The sequence below is a fragment of the Lepeophtheirus salmonis genome, chromosome 5, assembly GCF_016086655.4.
Source record: "Lepeophtheirus salmonis chromosome 5, UVic_Lsal_1.4, whole genome shotgun sequence".
NCBI lineage: Eukaryota > Metazoa > Arthropoda > Copepoda > Siphonostomatoida > Caligidae > Lepeophtheirus > Lepeophtheirus salmonis.
The window spans coordinates 69,541,365-69,560,951 of record NC_052135.2 but is presented as its reverse complement, the minus strand read 5'-3'; the positions used below and the strand labels follow the sequence as shown (position 1 = coordinate 69,560,951).

The window sequence follows — 19,587 nt, the reverse complement described above, 5'->3', positions numbered from 1 at the left end:
TTTCCTTATCCACTGTTTAGGGGTTGTCTTGGTTTTTGAAAAAAAAAAAAATGAAAAATCCACATCTATTTACAAAAAATACAGTTTTTTGGAAAAAAAATTTAAAAATCCAAACTTAGTCTCAAAAAAATTAAATATTTAGGAAAAAAAATACAAAAAACCAGAGCTGCCTCCAAAAAATTTCTAAAATTAAATATCAAATATAAAACTTTTTAAAAAAACATTTCTAACATAAAACTTTTTGGAAAAACAATTCAAATATAAAACTTTTTGGAAAAACATTTCAAATATTGAATTTATCTGGCAAAAATTTCGAAAATTCATAGCTATTTACAAAAACTAAATTTTTTGTAAAAAAGTAAATACGAAATCTATTGTTATTCTCAAAAAGTTAAATTTTGTGGAAAAAAATTCAAAAACTCAGAGTTTAAAAAAAAAATTATTCCAAATATTAAATTTTTTGGAGAAAAGTTTCAAAAATCTACAGCTATTCACAGACAATTAAATTTTGGGAAAAAATTAATTAAATTTTCTAGTAAGAATAAAAAATTCCTTAATTTTCTTTTAGGGGGGGGGGGAGGCTATAGCTTTTCTAGCCTTCTCCCTGCCGACGCCCCTGATTGGTTGATTGGTTATTATATTTTAGCAATCTACGAGGTTTGTGCTAAGGTAATTGCAATCATACGAATCTCCATATGATGTTCAGTAAATGGTTTTAATTATTTACTATAATAAAAAGGGGAGAAACATAATTTAATTATAGAGAAGGGAACACATAACATCAAAGTATAAAGTAATAACTAGTAATAATAATGAAAAAAATCATTAATTTTCTTGTTCTATACAATTTAAAATGAAGCTTATTTGTTTCGATGCCTCCGAAGAATAAAAGAATGCAAATATAAATAAGTATTTTATATTATTCTAAATTTTATTGACTAGAAGATAGTTTAATATTTTTTCTATTTTTTTTTTCTTTACATGCAGACAAGCAGAGGCTTTTTTATTTGACTTCTTTCCTGTCCCGTCAATTTTCCTTTAAAAAAAAACTGGACTCTTTGAACAGTAAAAACTTCATCCACTAAGAGAACAATCCTCTTTTGGACATCTAATAACGACTTAGATATGGCAGATAAATCTTTTCTTAATGAAGATGATAACCCTACATTGATTGTAAACCAAGAAGAAAGTTTATTAAAATGATTAGGTGAAAGTAAAATTACACCATCAATGTAGATATATTGCGCAACTCGTGTTGTTTCAATCTCAATAACAAAACCGCATCTCTACGTCCAAAATAACACCGACTGAATCAATAAGATAAAAAAAATAAAATAACAGAGAAATTAAAGATTTGTTCCTCACTGTATTTTCCATTCTTTTTTTTCTTTGCATAACTCTTCACTTCAATAATATAAATATAGGAAGATTGATGCAAGATATTTATATGCAAAAGCAGAATAGAACATGCTTTCCAATCACAAAAGATACTCAAAACTATTAAAGAAATAACTAATTAGGGATGTCCCGATTATATAATTATACATAGAGACCATACATCTCTAACTCCACCTTATAAATTGAATTTTGATCAATGTGATCGAGATGAGTAATTTCTGCGTTATACACATCAAGAACACTTATCAATGAAATAGAGTTCTTAGAGTAGGAGACAAAGTAGAGTAGACTTAAGGAGAAAAATACTCAAGAACTTCAATAAAGGAGCAGTGGATGGTGGATGAAAACTCTCTCTCTCTGTTCCTCACTGAATCTTTTAGTCGATTGTTCTGTCATTTTATTGAACTCCATAGTTTATATATGCAGAAGTATGCGATGATTCTGTAGAAGATATGGGGTAATTTTTGCATTCTGGAGCATAGAGGCAATGATTCACGAGGTCAGAAGTCCTTATTACAGACTTTGATGAATTCTTCCATTAACGGAGATGATATTCAACGATTTTAACTGTATTTTTCGACTTATCTTATCTCCAAATTCAGTAACAAAATCAGCGTCTTGAAAATGAAGAGAGCAAACTCGTAAAGTCTTAGAAAATGCATCGACCCTGTCCGCTTGCCTAAGAATCCCTCTAATCCTGAAACTTTTAAGCATTCATCATGAGGGAACGAGTGTAGCTACACATTAGGGTCCGTTTGTGCATTTTTATATCCCCTGCGACGATTTGGTACACAACAGCAGGCTGGCATTAGGAAAAAAAGATCTGAAACATGATTTCAAATTGATTAAGTACATATATTATATATAACGACGACCAAATAATTGTCTTTTCTATTAATTATTATCATGAATGTAATAATCGTTCAAAAAAGTAATTATGGAGTCACTTTAATCAAATTATATAAATTTTCTTACAAGCTTCCTTTGATTCCAGTCTTTACAATATTGGCTTCGGGATTATTAGAATATTTGGGGATATGGAGTGAACAATAAAGGATTCAATCCAAATTATATAAATGAGGACCAATAATAAATTTCGTAGTTAGGGATCAGAAAAATATAATTGACTAAATAATAGTAAAAAAAAAACATCCTACACCAAAATATGAAAGGAAAAAAGCACACAATTAAAAGTGTGTGTCTTCCATATGTCTAGAATTCCGTGGCTGGACATTGAGTATAATTGAAATGGACATAGGAGTAATTCCAGCCTATATGTCCCTGCTATATAAGGAGTGGGATTCGTGTTGATGACAGCTGAAATACTCTCCTCCTAAACACTCTTCAAATTTCCAGGCTTACCACGTATATTTTTAATTTTTAATACTAGCTGGTGATATTTTATATAACTCTACACATTTTATTTATATGTTTTTGATTAGTAAATAAATGTTATTTGCGTTTTCACCATTTAATATTTAAAATAAAGTAAAAAAATATAAAGTGTCATATGGGAACGCGTGAAAATGTTACATAATTTTAGTTATTTTTGTATCACTTTAAAAGTGTTTCCAAGAATGAATAAAATACAACAATAGCGTGTGCATTGGGCATCAATTTATATTTGTAATAAGAGAGATTGATAACTAGTCAAACTAACATAATGACCTTCTGACGTATTATAAATGGGTTTTGAGTCGATTTTTTTTAAAGATTTTGACAATTCGTTAAATAGTTATTTATAAAAAAATGCTAGATTTTGAAGAATAAACAATCCTATAAATATTTTTGAAGAATTTTCCATAAAATTATTTTTTCTTACTAAAAGACGTCAAACATTATTACTTTTTTAAAAACAAAATAAAGGTTCAAAATGGTTGGTTTTGTCAGCATATGTTGTTGACATGAATAGCAACATATTTAAAAATAAATTTGAGAATTAAATTCGGAATTAGAAATTAACAAATTCTTGTTTATCAGAGTAGTATACCATGATTATACAAATGATTTATTTTTAAAAAAACCAGCCGAAAATACTTTTTTTTCCCCGAAAAAAAGGTTATTTGAAAAGAACATTATTATTTTATTATTTCCATCTTTGTGAGTAATAAAAGAGATATCTGCATTCACATGTGAGGAGTTACAATTCAACAAAGTCCCTCAGACCCTCGATCTCTGATACTAATTAATAAGTAATACCCCAAATGTTTACATTAGCCTCCGCTTCAATACATATCTAAAAGTTGATATTCGTATAACCACATTTTTAAATTTACAATACATCACTAGTTTACATGGACTGAGTAATATTGACTTGAAATCATTCTATTGTGTAATATGTATTGAAATGTGTTTTTGAATAAATTATGTGACCTTTGATTTTTGTTTACGTGTGGTGTTTTTTTTTTGTGTTGGTACCTACAATATTGTATGTATATTTATCAATATTTTTGAAGGAGATACATTTAAAAAAAGTGATAGCATTGCTATTTACTATTTTGGTGATGATCAATACAACAATATTCCGCTAGAGTTTGATATAATAAAACTGAAAAACAGTTGAAGAAAGATTTTAAATTCTTAATCTCAAAAAATTCAAAATGTTAATACAGTGATATCCCATGACGAAAAGCAAGATCCGTGACGTAGGACGAAAACTGATTCAGTAATTATTTTATGAATAATCAAAGGTAAAAATACATGACGTTTCATTAGATCAGTTACAATAAGCTGTGAAAAAGAGGAACGAGAAAATGATAAAAAAAAAGGAAATTTACTAGAATTAATCCAATATCGATACCCAATTCTACTCTTAGTCCAACAAGGGCATACAGGCATAACTCCGCAACAAATCCTCAGGGTTACGCTCCGTCTTTTGTGAGCACACACGAACGTTCAATCAGGTTTTGTATATAATTGAATCTATTTAGAAAAGGATGTTCACTACTCAGGAATTAAATAATAATGAACACTGCCTAAGAAAAGAAAATTCGTTCTTTATACTACCAATTTCAAATTAACGGGCCAGCTAAAAAAACACACCAGATTTACATGTATGTGAATAACTATCAGGAGTAACCGGCATTGCCAGGAGTTATTAAGTGTTGACAAACAGACAAAACGAGGGAAAAACTTTATTTTAACTATATAAATATGTACTCCTCTATTCTTTTCTTTTTTAACATGACGTGCTGAGCCCTATTATTTGCTTCAAACAAAAACACAATGTGAACATTGTGAATAAGTGTATATACAGAATGAAAAATATATTTGAGAATCGAATGATAATTGAATTTTGAATTAGAAAAAAAATAGGTTTTTTTTAATGATCAGACAGAGTAATATTTTAAATTAAATTAATCTCCAGTCCCGGGTGGAGCCTCTGTGGCCCTCCTTCCCACACTACCCTGGTTTTACAAAGTTTTTTTGTAAATGCATCTTCGCCAGAACATTTTAGATAATTCTAATTTTTATACATTATTTTCTGTCTAAGTAAAGGTTAAAAAACCGAAATCATATTTGCTGCAGATAATTCCAATGAAATGAAAGATTATATAGCTGAAAATGTAATGAGAAACTTTTTCTGGAGCACAATTAAAATTGCTTTCACTATAGATTATTATGAACTTTACTTTACTTCACAAACCAATCCTAAACCTGAGGAATGAAAAAGGATGTTCTATGGCTATGATTTGAAAATAACAAAACATTTGTTCTATGATTGTCTCCAGCTTTTGAACATTTGTAAAAAAACCTTAATTTGGATCGATCTTTATTACACATCCTAACATCTTTCCTTTCCTGGATCTCGTTCAAGTTATACCCCTTGAACAGAGTAATATACTTTAACGCTCTCTAAATCATTTTTTTAATTAAATAATTATAGTATTTATGTCAGTTTAGTATTTGAATTGGTTCAGTAAAGGCTTCAGTATTTTTCATGAATGATTATTGTTTACCACTATTCTGAATTAAGGATTTTTTAATGTATTTATCATTCTTATGAGCATTTGATGTTAATAACTCTAAGATAGCCAAGGGTGATTGCTGAGGTTGTCACTAACTCATATGTAAAATGGCATCATATAGCAAAGATTATTGTATAACCATATCTTGTTCAATTCTTGCAGTATGGACCAGAGCCCCCTTTAGTGAAAAGTATAAGAAGACTTTCCCGACTTCTTGAGGATTCTTAAGATCTAGCCTTTGTTGAAATACATTTGGTGACATTATGTCCCCAGTGGAAGCAATGATAGCAGGTATTACGACAAATGCAGGATGGTTGGTGATGGAGATGTGTTGATTTTCCTTCTTATTATTTTAAATAAAAGTCTCATCAGTGAATGTTTTTTCATCATTGAAGCAAATGACACTGTTTCCATGATATTTAAGATAATTTAGGATGGGTTTACAGCGTTGGAGACGAGGTTTTTTTTCCTTTGCACTAGACGAAATAAAGGCTGTTTCTGAAACCTTTAGATCTTACTTTACAGTTTTGTCACCCTGGACTTGGCAATGGTTTTTTTTTGGCAAGTTCAGTCATTTTCATTATTGGATTGGCTTCAAATATATCTTGGGCAGCTTTTGAAGTTAGTTTGATTGGTTGACCACTCCTTAGGTCTGTTTTCAATGTAAAACCACATCTTTCAACTTATTTGTTATGGGGTTGAAAACTGTGGGGCCAATAGAGTATTTATTTTTCATTAAAGTCTTAACATCTACTAAAAATGGAAATGAATTATGATACATAAGAGAGCAATATCATAAACAACTAGAAACTGTGTTTTTTTTTATATACTACTGCAATATTTCATTAATACGACTACATTTTTATTTCTTAAATGAAAATAGGTTTATGATATACATAAGAGAACGATATGTACAGTGCACCCAGTGACTGTTTTTCATACATACAGACAAACTTTGCTCCACTACTCCAGGTGCTCTGATCTTCTCCCTTTTTCACTTCCTCTACGACCATGATGTCCCAAGATATCTTCTGTACCAGTAAATCGTGACACACAGTTTATTTTAAAAAAAGATGTCACTTTTTGATATATATCATTTTAATTCAACATTTAGTTAGTAAAGTGCTTTTTTTATATCATCACGATTTCAAATGAAATATTTGTGTACACATATCTAATTTAATATGTGTCAGAAAAGACATAAAAAAGAGTTTTCAGGATTTAAAAAATATTTTTCTGTTAACATATATCAAAAACTACATTTTTTTGTCTGTAAAGTGTGTAATTCAATAGAAATAGTAAAGAAATGAAAACCTCCACATTTTCCCAGTGCCTGTATTAATTTGGTTCACTACGTAGATATCTATCCTTTCCATGCAATTTGGGATGATACTTTTTGTAAAAGAAAAAATATAGTTTAGGGATTAGAAAATGAAAAACGGTTGTTGCGTGTGATCTTTCTTCTTTTTTGTTGATTCTTTAATAGATCAACGTTGTACTAACATCTCCCTCTGAAAGCCATCCAACCACAAACTCTTGTTTAGTTTTGGGGGAGCAACTGATCTCGAGTGAGTGGTTTCGAAGGTTGTTATGAAATTGCAGTGTTTAATATCTGTAGTACAGTATCATACAGTTAATCCCACGAGGAGTTTTGCTTTGGCTACTCTAAACGACTTTATGTAGACAAAGTTGGTCAAAAAGAGATAAGAAGATAGAGAGAGAGAGAGGAATAGAATCATTAAAAGAAACTATATTTGCTGGTGTGGAGGCTAGAATTTATTTACAAAGCATAGGATTAAAAAACTTGACCCTCTCATCTCCCTTTCTTATTGAGAGAAAAAAAAGGAGAAAAAAACAACAAACAATACCTGAATGTATTTTATAATTCCTTTAATAATTACAAGCTTTGTTTAGTAATTAATTATTACTTAAAAAGTTAATTATTAATTACTGTTATTACTTCTCCACACAATATGTGTATTACTATATATATATAAATATAATTTAATGAAATCTACTTTATTACAAAATAAAAGGAATTATGATTATATGTATATATATATATAAAGCCTTTAGCACGCCATATATGGCATAATATTTATATCTGTAACATTGCCAAAGTCAGTTTCTTGCTTGTCACCAATAAAAAAAAAGTATTTGTATAGAAGGAAACAAATATTAACCCCAAAACTGGACAGTCTAATATGAACATCCATATATAGTATTATATCAAGTATTATGCACTAATCAAATGCATAAATTATATAAAGAAATTTTTTTTTTTTTTCTTTGTATTGTTATAATTTTTCATTTAATTTATTTCTCTTTCCATTCACTATTTATATCAGAGGGATTTTACTTATTTTGTTGGGAAAGATTTATTTTTGATTTCTCATCTTATTTGAATAAATAAAGCATTAAAGAATATATATATATTAAAACCTAATATTAATCAAATCAATCCTTTATAGACATTACTATAAAAGCATACAAATTATGACATTTTTTGAAGAAAATGATAAAATAATTATAAGTATGAAAGTTTTCTCTACATACACAATTGGTCAAAATGTATTTGCCCTAATTAAATTTAATTTAATAAGGGCAAAACTACTCGTTGACTCCATGGATGGAATGAACCACAACTTGACTATGAGATAAGGCGGTTATAAAATTAAGTTGAGCAAAAGGCTTTATTATTCGCTAAGTATATAGTTCAAATTGTTATTTTGCTTTCATTCCTTTGTCTCAATACTTCTTGCAAATGTTAATAATATATGGATACATATTCAAAGGGTTGGGAGTTTGGTCTTAAAGTCAACTCGAATAAAATTTGAGGACTCCAACTGGTCTTGATAAAAATATTCAAATACTTTACTTTTGAACTTGTATTATAATAACTTTTCCCCATAAATGATACTAATATAAATAAATTTTAACGAGCTAACAAAGTACAGGATTGTCGAATACTTTTTAGTATGCAAAATTATTTATTTAGTTAATTCCCTATGAGCTTTTTCATTAATAACATAATGTTCCGTTAATTGAATGTTTGTAAACTGTTCCAATACATTCCTGAGTTTCTTTTTTGTCACATATCTTGTGATGGCAAACCTTTGTTCTATACCTAACTCCTTTGTGCCCTTTACATTGTGCTGTGCATGGTGTCCATTCTGACCAAAAAAATGGAAACTTATGTCCTGGAAATAGAAGTGTCATAAATTGTTATTTAGGGATTATAACCATAATATAGTTACCCTTTTTTTGACAATAATCTGGTGAACAAGGCTTTTTTTCGAGGCTAGCTCCCGGACAATATTTTACTTTAGGGGAATATACTTCATGATGATAGTGTGGATTTACTTTGTGATATGTTTTATTAAATGTGCACAACCTAAAGGGAAAGGGAATTTTGTGATAGTTAATATTTGTTAAATCAAGAGCAGAGTATACCTTCTACGAAATTTATGACCCGTTGAATAACAGCTTTTACTATAACAATCACTCCAGTGACTCCATTCGGACCACTCTCCATGAGAAACTATTAAAATATAAATTGAATAGGGAAATGACACTTGGTATTGTTCAAGATAAATAAAATTTTACTTGAAGGAGTACATATCCAAGGTTTTATGCATTTTTCACAAAATTTACCAGCCCATCCGTCATTGCACACACATCCAAAGGGAATGCCGTTACACTCACCATTAAGACATCCCGGTTTTTTGATGCATTCATTGCAATTAACCCCGGTCGATCCTTCAATACAATTACACTCTCCTGGAGCATTGCAGGATCCTAATTGGGGATTACATCCTTCACGGCAAATAGGGACATTGCATAGTTCTCCGACCCATCCATCATTGCATACACATTCAAAAGGCTCGTTTTTACACTCACCATTAGCGCAATTCTCTTTTGGGAGGCATTGATCGCATTTAGGCCCAGTCCATCCAATATTACATTTGCATTCTCCTGGCTCATCACATGATCCAAACATGGGATGACATCCTTGACGACATTTAGGAATATCGCATAGTTCTCCTTCATATCCTTCTTTACATACGCATTCAAAAGGCTTGTCTTTACACTCGCCATTAACGCATCCCGGTTTTCTGATGCATTCATTGCAATTAACCCCGGTCGATCCCTCAATACAATTACACTCTCCTGGAGCATTGCAGGATCCTAATTGGGGATTACATCCTTCACGGCAAATAGGGACATCGCATAGATCTCCGTCCCATCCATCATTGCATACACATTCAAAAGGCTCGTTCTTACACTCACCATTAGCACAATTCTCTTTTGGGAGGCATTCATCGCATTTAGGGCCGGTCCATCCAATATTACATTTGCATTCTCCTGGTTCATCACATGATCCAAACATGGGATGACATCCTTGTAGACATTTAGGAATATCGCATAGTTCTCCTTCATATCCTTCTTTACATACGCATTCAAAAGGTCTGTCTTTACACTCGCCATTAGCACAATTCTCTTTTGGGATGCATTCATTGCATTCAGGTCCGATCCATCCCAAATGACAAACACAAACTCCCATTTCGCATTCACTATTATCCAAAAAACATTGTTGATCACACTCTTTTTTCGTACACATCGGTCCAGTCCAACCTGGACTGCAGTTGCATTCTCCTGGAGCATTGCAGGATCCATACATTGGGTTACATCCTTCAAGACATATAGGATTATTGCATAGTTCTCCTTCATATCCATCTTTGCAGACACATTCAAAAGGCTGGTCTTTACACTCGCCGTTAACACAGCCTAGTTTTGGGATGCATTCATCGCATTTAGCTCCAGTCCATCCTTCTTTACAGACACACATACCCATTTCACATTCACTATTGGCCAAATCACATACAACAGAACACTCTTTCATCGTACATAATGGGCCTGTCCACCCAGTAATACATTTGCATTCCCCTGGCTTATCGCAGAATCCAAATTTGGGATCACATTCTTCTAGGCAAATAGGGATATTGCATAGATCTCCTTTCCATCCTTCTCTACACTTGCATTCATGTGGGCTGTTTCGACAATATCCATTTTGACATCCTGGTTTTTTGACACATTGATCGCATTGATCTCCCTCCCATCCTTGATTACATCTAAAAATGTAATAATATTCTACTAGTTATAACATGTAGTGATTACGCACTGATATATTACATGCACTTGTTCGGCTCCAAACATTTACCATTCTTGCAAAAGTCGCATTTTGCTTTATCACAATTATATCCGAACCAGCCCTCGGAACAATTACATTCAAAAGGCTTATCACAATCTCCATTTCGACATCCTCCTCTTGGAATACATTTATCACAGATCGAACCATCCCAACCTACATGGCATGCACATGTATTCGGTAAAATACAATTCCCGTTTTGGCACGAGTATCCATCTAAATTGCAAATGGGGATTTTACACCATTCTTTCGGGTTCGACCATCCGGTCAAGCAGATGATATTTCCCTTTGAATCGCATTTGTATTTATTTGTGAGCTAATGTTGAATCAATAGATAGAGTATGTAATTCCTGTACAATATTTCATATGTAAATTCCTAAGCCAAATAATTATTTACCCGAAGTGCCTCCGCGAGACATGCTTTGTTGAGATTTAGGGGAGTAATCCAGCAGAAATAACCTTGGACTATGAAAATCAATCCAATGAGTACTATTGAAACTATCCTCATATTAAGTAGTTTGCAAACTAATGATTTTATTAACTTTAGAGGGGCTTTTTATATTATAACTCTGTTGGTAAATTAGTGTAGTTTTATATCATTTTTGTTTATAAATGTAGAATCCATAAATTGGGTGAATTTTATTTAAGTTCATAATTTAAAAAGAATCAAATCTTTTTTCTATAAATTCAATTGATTTAAATTGCGAGTAATAATAATAATATTTTCCGTTTTTTTAGGATGAAATGTATCGTTTAAATCATTTTAATCAGTTAATATAAATAAGGTAATATGATGTCTAATAATCAAGGTTATATCGATGTTATACAGAGTTTATTTGTGAGTAGTTAACACAAAAACAATCTTTTACAAATGTTAAGATAAGGAGATGTGTTTAATATATTACTTATACTACGTACAGGGTTAGAGTCCATTAACTTTAATGTAATGAAATTAAGAGTATTGTGTGAACGATAAACGGGGGGAAAAAGGCGTTCTTTTTTATTGTTTCAAATTACTATTTCTTTTCAAAGATTACAACAATTTTTTTTCTTAATTATGGGTATAATTATTATTATCTTTGATAATCTTTGAGTGGGATTAATACCACAAGCTTATGACCGAATATCCGATTGTGAAACATGAGACTCGGAGGGAGAAGAATAAGGAAAAAGTCCGAAATTCTGGTGATCCAGCCCCAGGTTCACTCAACTTGTAACAACCTTAAAAAATGGCCCTAGTTCAGGTCCAGTAACAAAACGCTGGAACCTATTAGAAAAGATTGTCAAGCAACGCAGTACCAGATCCTATATCTTAGAAGCTAATGCAAGACAATATATTATTCATTGGAGGTTAGAAAAGCTACTACCAAAGTTCAAATGACGTGGATATTAAGAAGTTTTTAATCATCCAGGATGTGCAAAAAACTGGGGAGGGGAGGGAGGGGGTAGGATGTGAATGTGAATTGAAAAGTGATCTCATTCCTGTAAATATATATATGTATAAACCTAAAATCAAGTAATTATACGAACCTAATCAAATTACAACAACATCATATATACATAGCCCAATAATTCATACACATACAGGGGCGTCCGCAGGGGAAATGTGGGAGGGGCTTTAGCCCCCCCGCCCAAATGAATGAATTTTTGAGCCTTACTAGAAAATGTAATACTTGAAATTTAAATTTATAAACTTATTAAAAATATTTCAGCTTTTCCTGAATAGCTGTGGATTATTTAATTTTTTTAGAATAGCTAAGAATTTTTGAAAGTTTTTGTCAATAAAATTTCATATCTGAAAAATTGTTTTAAAATAATTTTTCGAAAATTTTTCTAAAAAATTTAGTTTTTTCTGAACTTCTTTATATTTTTTGAATTTTTGTTAAAATTTGTTGGAAAAAAAATTTCAAAACTTGGAAAATAGCTAAATTTTTTAATTTCTTTGTGAAAAGTTATAGATTAAGCTAAACAACGTGTCTGTATAGCTGAAGCCTAGCGTATTATAATGAAAAAAAAAAGGATTACTCGTACATATCTACATTTTTAAAACTAAGTATTAAAACTGAAATATTTCCGACCAATAAAGAGTACTCCTTCTATTACGAGGGGCATACACTGGATTATATTTTTTTTTTGGAAGGAAAGCTTGTTTTATGGATTTTTTATAAAAAAATTGAAAGAATAAATTTTTTGGAGAAAAAAATCCAAAAATCCATAGTTATTTAAAGAAAATTAAATAATTGAAAAAAAAATCTAAGATTAAATTTTAAATGAAAAATTTCGAATTTAAAAAAAAAATCCATAACAATTTATAAAAAATTAAATTTTTGTTTTTTTCACTCTTCAAAAATGAACAAATAAACGGGGAAAAAGTGAAAGAATGAGTAATTAATGGGAACCTTTCCGAAAATGAACGTATAACGGGTGAACGGGTCTAAACCTGCTCAGATATGAAATGTTGGGCCCGTAACTCAATCCAACTCTGAGGTTGAGCGTGGAAGCAGGAGATGCATGGGCTCAGCACTACGTAGATGAGATGACAATCTAACAGGAGCTTCATTGTTCAAGTTTTCTGGTTTTTCATCGCATAAAGGAGTTCCTGGACGAGAAGAATCACCTAAATCAGAATCATTTTCATCCTTGATAGAAGACGAGTCAGCAGAAGAACTTAGCCTTCTATTATTCAGAGACGTTTTCTTATCTATATTAAAAACAGATAGGTCTAGGCTTCGAGTTGAATCAGATGATAGCCTTCTTAGTTCTGCTAGTTTAATTCTACGATTTGAAGGTCCAACAAGAATGTTAATGTTGGAGGATGAACTATCAGTAGAACATAAGTCTTCAGAAATACTAAAATCACATTTTTTCTTCCCTTTTTCATCGTCAGAAGTGATTTTATTACGTCGAGGGTCTAGCAATCGTTTAGATGACACATCACAACGATGACGAGTTTTACGATTAAGGGAATCGCGTAAATCTCTTTCATCAATTAACCTCGGAGGTGATATTGCCGTAGTAAGAGGTTTATATCGTTTTGTTGTGATTGCTGAAGAATCTATATTACTAAGGGACTTGTTCTCTGAATAATTTCGTTGATAATTACGTTGTTTTTCAAATTCGTAATTATTAACTCTGTCATTTTGGAAACGTTTTAACTCTTCCTCATAATCATTCGTTCTTGGAGTATAGTCTTCATACTTTTTAGTTCTACATGTAGGCGTATCCATAGAACGATACTCTATTTTCTGTCCAAACTTTCCATCAACTCTTCTTTCCTCTTCCCATGTTCTGGTTCTCATGCAGACGTCTTTACACTGTTCAAAAAATGCAGTTCTACATTCATGTGAAGCATAATCTGTTTGAATAGGTTTTCCTTTGAGAACTTTTCCGCGCATCTCAAGTAACCCTCTATGAGCTTTAACCGCCTGATCATTGTACACTAAGGCTGTTTTCCTAGTTTTGTCTATTAATATGTCTTGTATTTCCCCAAAATTACCGAATTCTGATAATAAAAGCTTTTCAGTGACGCACTCGGCCAAATTGCACAGCCATACACATTTAGTTGGTGCAGATCTTCCAAATCCTAACTTCAATCTTATATTAACAGAAGAATCCAAGCACCAGTTGGCTCCATCGTGTTCTCTTATAGCTCTTACACCCGATGATGACTCCATATACTGGACATAGGAATATCCAGGTTTCTTAAGATCAATATCCAATACAGTGCCATAGTCTTTGAATTTATTATTGTATATTATTATACGTTTTAGCCAGAATTTATTATTTTCTTAGTTATTATATTCTTCAGTCCTAGCTATGAGTAAAGAAAATAACAGATAGCTAGGACTGATAGACAGATGATTCAGTCCTTAGGACCGTTGAATGTTAAAAAAGATGGAACAGATAAAAAAAAAAGACTGAAAGAGGTGGGAAAAAAGACTGATAATGCGATCAGTCATAGAACTGATCTAATACTGTAAACAATACATTCCAATTTAAATGCAACTCATCAAAAGTTGCAATTGTTTTTGTAGCCGGGGATGGTTGCAATCAAAAAAAAATATCGAATTTGGGTTAGAAATTTAAGAAAATAACAAAATATTATTTGCTGATAAGTTAATATCTGTTCTTTTCATTATGTTAAATTATTAAATTTTAATTGAGATATAATAGGATTTATACTATAAATTAGTGATTCCTGTTATAGATCAGATAAATTTAATCTCACGATCCCCTTCAGGGTCCTTCTCTAGATAAAAAACAAGCTTCATCTGAAGCATATATATATACAAAACAAAGAATCTATATTCTGAAATATAGATACAGAATGAAAATTAAAAATATGGACGATCCGTCACATCCCAAACTTGAGTGTGCACGTCAAGAGAAGAAAAAATCTTATCTATTTGATAACAATATTAAGTAGTTTCTACTTTTAACTGTACTCAAGTTAAGGTTATCAAAAGAATAATAAATGCAGGAGAAGTTGTCATGACGACAACACTGGAAACGAGTTTGTGGATGCACTTGAAAAAATTGTGTGCAAATTACTTAACAATCTCATATAGAAGTTCTGCAGACAACGTTGGAGGTATAAATTAAAAAATTAGTAACTGCCAAATGGGAACAGGAATAGTAGATTGATCCAAGTTGCCGTAAAAAACGCAGTTTTTTACAAGTCCTAATTATGATTGGAAATTGCAATCATATACTAGAACATTTCTCTAAAAATTTTGTGAGCTTTGTTTCTGGCTACATTCCAAGGAAAATGCATCTTTAAAAAATGGAATTAGGTAGTCGTTGAGGACTCATGTAGATTATGTAAGGAAGGATCAGAGTCTCCCATCCATATCTTGACAGAATGCGACACTCTTGCCAGGGCAAGACGAAGGCAGTGGGGAAATTGTGAGGAAGTTTGTTGGAGTAAAAGTGATATACAAAGTTTCATCAACATTTTCTCGGGGATAAACCCTTCGATGACGATTTTAAAGACAATGGCTATTTGTAACCTCCACGATAAAAAACTGCTTTTTAAGTTTTATTTACTTTATTACATTTTGTTTTTAATAATGGTTGATATTTTTATAGTCTGTGGGGTTAAAACAAAATTAAAAATTTTCTTACTTTTTTTATAACCTAAGGTTTTATTAATGTACTTTATTATTGAGTACAAGATGATTAAAATGTTTATCTGAAATATATCCCACCTCAAGGGTATATGCATTACGGGTTGCTGCCTTAAATGCAGTTTTCCTGCCCCACGGAGGGTGCCTATGTGTTTATGCTCCCTTGGGAAATAACAATGAAAAAAAAATGGTAGAGATAAAAGATAAATATAGCTTTCTTTTTTGAGGACTTGAGGTGTGAATCGTTCGATGATGTTAGAATATCACAAGCAGATAAAGATCTAACATAAAAACATTTGACTGACTATGAAGGGGTATGTACATATATAATATCATACAAATATTATTATAATTAATTTGAGAGATACACTACAATTTGGTATTCCCTCAACAAGATGTTCCTAGAAGTTTAGAAACTTTTTGTGTGTTATTCAGACCAGACAAGGAACTTGATGATGACCACCTACCAACTATAAAGTACGTTATTAAATATATTTAATTTATTAAGAACAACTTAAATTAAAAGTATAATGGAAATAATTTATCCAATTAAGATATTTTTGTGATTGTTTATGAAGAGTTTTACAATATTTTGTTCAAAAGTTCGATTCCAACTATACCTATGGCACCAAATATTCAACTACTGAAAGCCCATTTTAATAAGTACCTCAATTTAAAAAGATATCTCGTAAGCAAACGAAATGACAGTTTTCAAAATAAACTAAAGTATTTTTTAAAAGTAATTCGAAAAGCAATTCATCTTTGCAGCTTGTAAATGCACTTCATTTGAAGCATGCTTGTGTATAAAACCGAATAAAAATTTTTGATCTATGAGATAAGTTTTTTGTTGTATCAAAGAAATGAGACGAAAATTTTATCAGCTTACATAAATTAAATGACGCCAGAGGCAAGATAATAACACAATGCAACATCATTTTTAGCCTTCAGGCTAAAATCTAGCTTAATTATTGTTATTTAAGCAGAAAAATAACATTTAAAACTTTCAATCTTTAAAGCTTTTTTTAAATCAAGTTTTTAGGGTATAACTACGATTTAGTGCCATATTTCGACATGTAAGAACTTTATAGATGAAAATCAAATTAAATAACAAATTGATACAAACATTTCAAATATTTGAAAAAATGAACTACTTATGTATGACTTTATTTTGATTACAATTAGTAAAAAATGTATATAACCACCAAAAATCGAATAAAATGAAGGATCTTACTTAGAAGTAAATATATTTCTTATTTTTTCTTCATGTGCTTTTAATCCAGGCTGAAGTTATAGAATAGACCTTATTTTCAAATTTAATAAGAAATTTAGTTTCAAACAGGTTTTTTTTTGAGATTAATTTTTGGTCAATTTAATTTTTATTATTTATTAATGAATTTTCATAAAATAAACTGATTAGGTTGCGTTGAATATAGATTACAATAATATTCTGGGAAAAAAATTGAATCCCTTATGTGCTGTATATCTTTAAATTAATCAATTATTTTGAATGTGAAACATCTATAAATCCCCTTGCATCAAAACTATTAATTATATTAGTATACATTATTAATTAAAACCTCATAATTAATTAAATTTTGTCCCAAAATGTTATTCCAATGGATAATCAACGCAACCTAATCGGTTTATTTTATGAAAATTCATTAATAAATATTAAAACCTAATTTTTTTCTGAAAACGTTATCTGATAAAGAGCTCTTTAACCATTTTGAAATTTAAAAAATCTGTCTCGCTGTATTCATACCTTTAAAAAAATTATTGTGGTGTTTAGTTCCCCTCCACAGAAAAAACAGATTCTCTCCTCATGAGTCTTGCGTAAATACTAACAAGACAAAAAGTTCTGGTAATTACCCTATACTTAAACCAGTATAGAGAGAAATCCGCCAAACCACTCCCCAGACTACTTAATACCCTTTAGCCGAGATCACCATGTCCTTTTTTGCAATTTTTCTTTCCATCTGGCCCAAAAACACCCACTTACTAGAATTTTTTTTCATGAATAAGCGTCTATTTTCCAATCCACTAAGAAAACAAAGGTAACCGATTCATGTCCATATTCTCTTTTTTATATATATTTTCCTACTTCAAAACTATCTCCCTCTCGAGTCTATCACTAGAATTAGTATTTGATATGTCATTAAAGACCTTGCCCACAAGTTTTGTATTTTGTTCATAATTGACGTGTTAGCTAGGAACGCCATTCTACCGGTTCTTGACATGCCATTATTGGTAGAGTCTTTATTTTCATCTCCCATTTTACCTCTGAGTTTGTCTTCCAGAAGGAACTTATTTCACTCGAAATATCAATTACTCGGTTTGCGCCTTTACCTTCCATCTCTTTGACTGTACAACCTATTATGGTATTCAGTTATTTTTGAAAAATCCTATCCCACGCCGAGTCATTTTCCATTCATCTCATGAAGCAATAAAAAGTTATGACCTTCCAAAAGTCTTTGAAAGAGATCAATCCCAATCCAACGTACTTTTTGGAAGCTGTTATATTCTTCCATGTAATTATCTTGGAAGGTTCAGTCAGCAACAAAAACCACAACAAACTTGTTCTATTGTCAAAGAAAAGTTCTTTGAGAAGGGAGGTACCCTCAAAAAATGAATGACTTTCGGTAAAATAAGCCTGTTCCTTATATAAATTCTAGCGAGGATATTTCTCCGAATTAGAGTTGCATATCTCGATATTTCGCGCCTTATTTTGTATTCAAGTTCAGTTTGGTTCTCAATTGTGGCACTCTCGTCCAATGTCACCACAGTACGCAATATTTTAAAGGTCCTAACATTTCAAAGTTCTAAATACTTAACCCTCCTCCACAACTAGACACAATTTTAACTTTTGAAAGTTAAATGTCAAACCTGAGAAAAGGGTGAAGTTTTCAATAATTTGTTTTATAATTTTGTTTTGCACGACATCTTTGCCACCTTTTTAAGAGTGAATATATATTTAGTTCCTTACAGATATATATATATGTAATAAATTATTTTTTAAATAATACGGTAAAACATAATAATAATTTAGGTGTATTTTTAAATGGGTCAGTATTCTGATATACAACTAATAACTACAATTTTTGTATGTAACCTGATAATTACGAATGTTGTTCATGAATACATGAGATAGATTTGCAAATAAAAATACGTTTAGTTGAATAATTTATTAGATTAACACCTATTATCTTTTAACAAATCAGGCAGTTTTCAATGCAATGTAGATATCCTAAAGATTATGTAATTTGTAAAAAGACGTGCACTCTCCATGTATATAGTGCTCCAGACTAAGGCCAAGTGAGGTTAATCCAAGAAAAGAGATGCACCTTAGTTAGATATTTAATCTCGTATAAGTAAATACAGTGGCTAAACAAGAGGCTACCCACAATCTTCGGACAAGAGCTATGATTTTTCAATAAATATTTTTTTCTTTCTATCGATGGAGTTTTTTCCATTTTTTTCCAGTCTCAAATAAGGCCTGATAAAAATGACGGGACATATGAGGCTAGAGTAGAATCAAGAGAAATAATGAGAATAATAGATGCCCCGATTCCTTTTGAGATTAAAGTACTCGAAGTCAAAGAGGGTATTGCTCTAGACATAGTGAAACACTGAGTATGTCTCTTTGCGGAGATCGAATCACATGGAAGACTGATGTGGAAGGCTAAAGATAAATTTGTGACATCAAACTCTGAAATTGTAAAAGATTGGCCAGAAGATATAAAAGAAAGAGACACATCCCATACTCTGGACATAGTTATAAAGGTTACAGGACGCCCAAAAAAGAACCCGCGTTATCTGCCAATTGAGCAATCAATTAGACACTTGCATTTTGTAGGAAAAGTGAAGCAGTGTTCGAACTGCTTTCGTC

General features: G+C 31.1%; 1 protein-coding gene across 1 annotated transcript; it reads right to left on the bottom strand.

Moving 5' to 3' along the window:
- Positions 1-8,333: 8,333 nt before the first annotated feature.
- LOC121118144 (uncharacterized) lies at positions 8,334-11,128 on the bottom strand. The gene is made up of 6 exons (XM_040712687.1): positions 10,973-11,128; positions 10,560-10,891; positions 8,973-10,498; positions 8,820-8,907; positions 8,624-8,760; positions 8,334-8,566 (listed from the first exon to the last, which is right to left on the bottom strand). Exons 1-6 carry the CDS (start codon positions 11,081-11,083, stop codon positions 8,388-8,390), a joined length of 2,373 nt encoding a protein of 790 aa, XP_040568621.1. The 5' UTR covers positions 11,084-11,128; the 3' UTR covers positions 8,334-8,387.
- Positions 11,129-19,587: the final 8,459 nt, after the last annotated feature.

What these genes read in the sequence shown, in the direction of transcription:
- LOC121118144 (XM_040712687.1), bottom strand. Translation starts at nt 11,083, where the DNA reads ATGAGGATAGTTTCAATAGTACTCATTGGATTGATTTTCATAGTCCAA. An exon ending in GTCTCGCGGAGGCACTTCGG is followed by an intron (nt 10,892 to 10,972) that starts GTAAATAATTAT and finishes ATTCAACATTAG; the next exon opens with CTCACAAATAAATACAAATG. An exon ending in TTGGATATGTACTCCTTCAA is followed by an intron (nt 8,908 to 8,972) that starts GTAAAATTTTAT and finishes ATATTTTAATAG; the next exon opens with TTTCTCATGGAGAGTGGTCC.